The sequence below is a fragment of the Mus pahari genome, chromosome 2, assembly GCF_900095145.1.
Source record: "Mus pahari chromosome 2, PAHARI_EIJ_v1.1, whole genome shotgun sequence".
NCBI classification, from domain to species: domain Eukaryota; kingdom Metazoa; phylum Chordata; class Mammalia; order Rodentia; family Muridae; genus Mus; species Mus pahari.
In genome coordinates this window covers 138,424,438-138,427,634 of record NC_034591.1, presented here as the reverse complement: position 1 = coordinate 138,427,634, position 3,197 = coordinate 138,424,438, and the positions used below count along the sequence as shown (strand labels likewise).

The following is a 3,197-nucleotide window of genomic DNA, read 5'->3' as shown; positions in this document are numbered from 1 at the left end:
GGGGGGCAAAGGTTGTTTGTTTTTTTTTTTTAATTTATTTATGCATGTGTACAGGTGATTGTCAAGGTCAGACAGTATCAGATCCCCTAGAATTGGAGTTACAACAGTTTTGAACCGCCCAGTGTATGTTCTGGGAACGGAACCTAGGCCCTCTGCAAAGAGCAGCAGTGCTCCTAACCACTGAGCCAGCTCTGCAGTCCAGTTCTTAACCACTGCAATCCAGTGCTCCTAACCACTGAGCCAGCTCTGCAGCCCAGTTCTTGTTTCAGAGGTTCAGACAGAGCCTCCTGTAGCCAAGGATGGCCTCACACTCCTGATCTGCACATACCTCCATCTCTCAAATGCTGAGATCAGAGGTATGTGTCACCACTCCCAGCTGCAAACTTCATTTTTGACTTTCCAGTCACTATGCTGTATAGGATACCCCTTGGATAATAAGAAATATCAAAATTAAGCATAGGAAACAGAAAAATTAAGAAACTGCTTTGATGGGACACTGTAGTGAGCTGATAAGAGGATAAAGGCTATGAAAGAAACGAGACTGTAGATGGAGGCAGGGAGGCTTGAAATAAAAGAAGAATATAAGACTTCAATGTACCTTAACCCCTAGAGACTCCTTTACTTAGCAGCTCAGCCATTGCTAGTTTACGTGATTGGGTTGGTTGGATAATCCAGTATCTTCTTTTTTAATGTATTATCCATGTATGTACATGTGTGTGAGCCATGCCATAACACATAAGTGGCAGGCAGAAGACAGTATGTAAAGTCACTGCTTTTTTCCCTTTACATGGATTTGGGAGATCAAATGGTGGGTTTTCAGCCCTCACAGTAAGCACTTTACCTGCTGAGATTGGCCCCAATTTCTTTTTCCAGTGAGCATTTGCTGAGTGCCTACTATGTACAAGACACTATGCTGGTCCTTCTAGTCCCTACAAGTACAGTTTAACAGGCTGTTCATTCTACCCTGGAGATCAAAAGACTAGACATTAAGGCAGAGATAGAGATGAACATAAAGTGCTATGGAAGTCCACAGAGAGCTGGCCTAAACCAAAATGACTCAGGTAGAGTGGTATGAAAGGTAAATCATAACATGGTCCTGTGACTACCATCATGCTGAGTTTCAGTCATGGTCAATGTGAGACCTGAGGGGCAGCTCCTTGAAGGCAGATCTCCCTTTACCAAAAGATATACAACTCGAAGGGCCCACTGCACAGGTCTGTACAAAACTACTGATCAATGATGAATGATCCTCTGATTAGGAAGCAAAATGGAGATGTGGAGAAGGTAACTTTCCAGCAAGAGAAAAAACCAGAAAAGTGATATGACTAGTACTGTACTTTTATAACGCTTTAGTTACCCTACATTCTTTTATTTAACTCTCTAAAAAAACAAACAAACCTATGAAGTGGTTGGGGAAATGACTCAGTAGTTAAGAACACTTGTTGCTCCTGTGGAAGACCAAGGTTCAGTTGCCAGCACCCAGATGATGGTTCACCAACATCAGTAACTCCAGTTCCTGGACATCTGATGTCTCACGACATCACTCTGACCTCTGTGAACACAAGGCATTCACACTCATACATACAGACAAAACACCCATACACATACATATAAAATAAATAAAAACCTGTGAGGTACACAAGACGTGCCCAGTATTCTTAAGCTACTTCTCCTATTTTTACAAATGAGAAACCTTAAGGCCTGGAGAAGAAAAAGATTGATTGGCTCATAAATTACACAGCTATTTAGTGTCGAGGGGCTCAGACCTAAAGAGTTTTCAACACAAATTCCAGTGAATTCTCTTTGAACTCCTTAACATCCTACAACAGCCTCAAAACCTCAGTCACTGGATTACAAGGTTGTCAGGCCTTACAAGAGAAAAAAAAAAAAAAAATGCTGCATTAACTCTGGAAAAGCTATAAGAGAGATGACTGGATTGATAGGAAGGCAGAAGTCCCTACATAATCAAGACTATAATGGAGGAGGGGAGGGGGGGTCACACACGGTCACACACACACACACAATGAAAAGACGCAATAGCTCATCACTGGAAAACAGGATCTTAACGTGTGCCCCCCCCCCAAAAAAAAACCCTAAAGGATGATGACACTTGGCGAGAATGACAACAGTTATCAATTAAAATAGATCATCCAAACAGTGGACAGCAAAACTACCATTCCCGACAAGTGTCAGGAGGGATCAGAAGGGCGGGGGACGAGGAGCGTGCCGAGTGCGTGGGCGGACGCGCGCGTGGAGGACTACAAGCCAAAGGTCGCAGCAAGAGTAACAGATGGAGCAGGCATGAATGGATTGCGGGTGACGAGGCGCAGACGATGCCTCGCGGGGGATGGGGAGGAGAGGAGGGGAGATGCAGGACGGCAGGAAGAAAAGAAAACAAAGTCAGAGTTCCAGCAAAACAGAGAAGTGGACGGAGCCGCCGGCAGCCCGGGGGGCAGGCTAACTAAGGGACCTCGACGGCGGCAGCGGCTCGAGCCGATGGCGGCTGCCCAAGGACACAAGCGTCGCCCCGGCGGGCGCCGGCCGCGACTCCCGCTGGGTACCTGTAACCGCGGTTGGAGGCCCGCGGCGGAATCCGGTAGACGCTGACGTCGGGCTTCACACACAGCACGGACTCGTATTCCAGCTCGGCCGCCATCTTGGCTCCGCTAGCGCCGCGGGGGCGGGGCACGGGTGGGGGCGGGCTGAGACGCGGACGGCTTCCTCCGCGTCACTTCCGCTCGGGTACGGCTCCGAGGTCAACCTCTAGGCGGCGTAAAACCCTGTTAAAATCTGGAACCGCTCCTGCTCCTGGCTCGCCATCTTGAGCAAGGGCAAAGACGGGCTTAGTGGTAGAGCACTTGCCTGCCAAGGCCTCGGGTTGGGCTCTTTCCCCAGCGAAAGATTAAAAATAAGAATTCAGTTCTCTTTTACCTGCCTTCAAACGGTAACCAAAAAAAAAAAAAAAAAGTCACTGAATGTACGAAAACAAAACAGAGGTTGGACAAAATGAATCCCTGCTTTCTCATTCTGTCCTCATAAGCAAGTGTCCCATGCATAATCTATTAAGTGCTACCATGGGTTTGTTTGTTTGTTTGTTTGTTGCAATTTTGTAGGTTTTTTTGGTGACTTCTCCATATGAAAATGTGCTAAATGCTATCTATCACCCCTCAGCATGAGTAGCCCGGCTGGCCACACAT

The 3,197-nt window shown here is 46.9% G+C and overlaps 1 protein-coding gene across 1 annotated transcript in view; it reads right to left on the bottom strand.

Annotated features, from left to right (window-relative positions):
• Nucleotides 1-2,750, bottom strand: part of Necap1 (NECAP endocytosis associated 1) — a 15,726-nt gene extending 12,976 nt beyond the window's left edge. Inside the window, exon 1 of the mRNA XM_021190209.2 lies at nt 2,562-2,750. Within this exon, the coding sequence (XP_021045868.1) occupies nt 2,562-2,656 (95 nt within the window). The 5' untranslated portion in view covers nt 2,657-2,750. The remainder of the gene's footprint in view (nt 1-2,561) is intronic.
• Nucleotides 2,751-3,197: the final 447 nt, after the last annotated feature.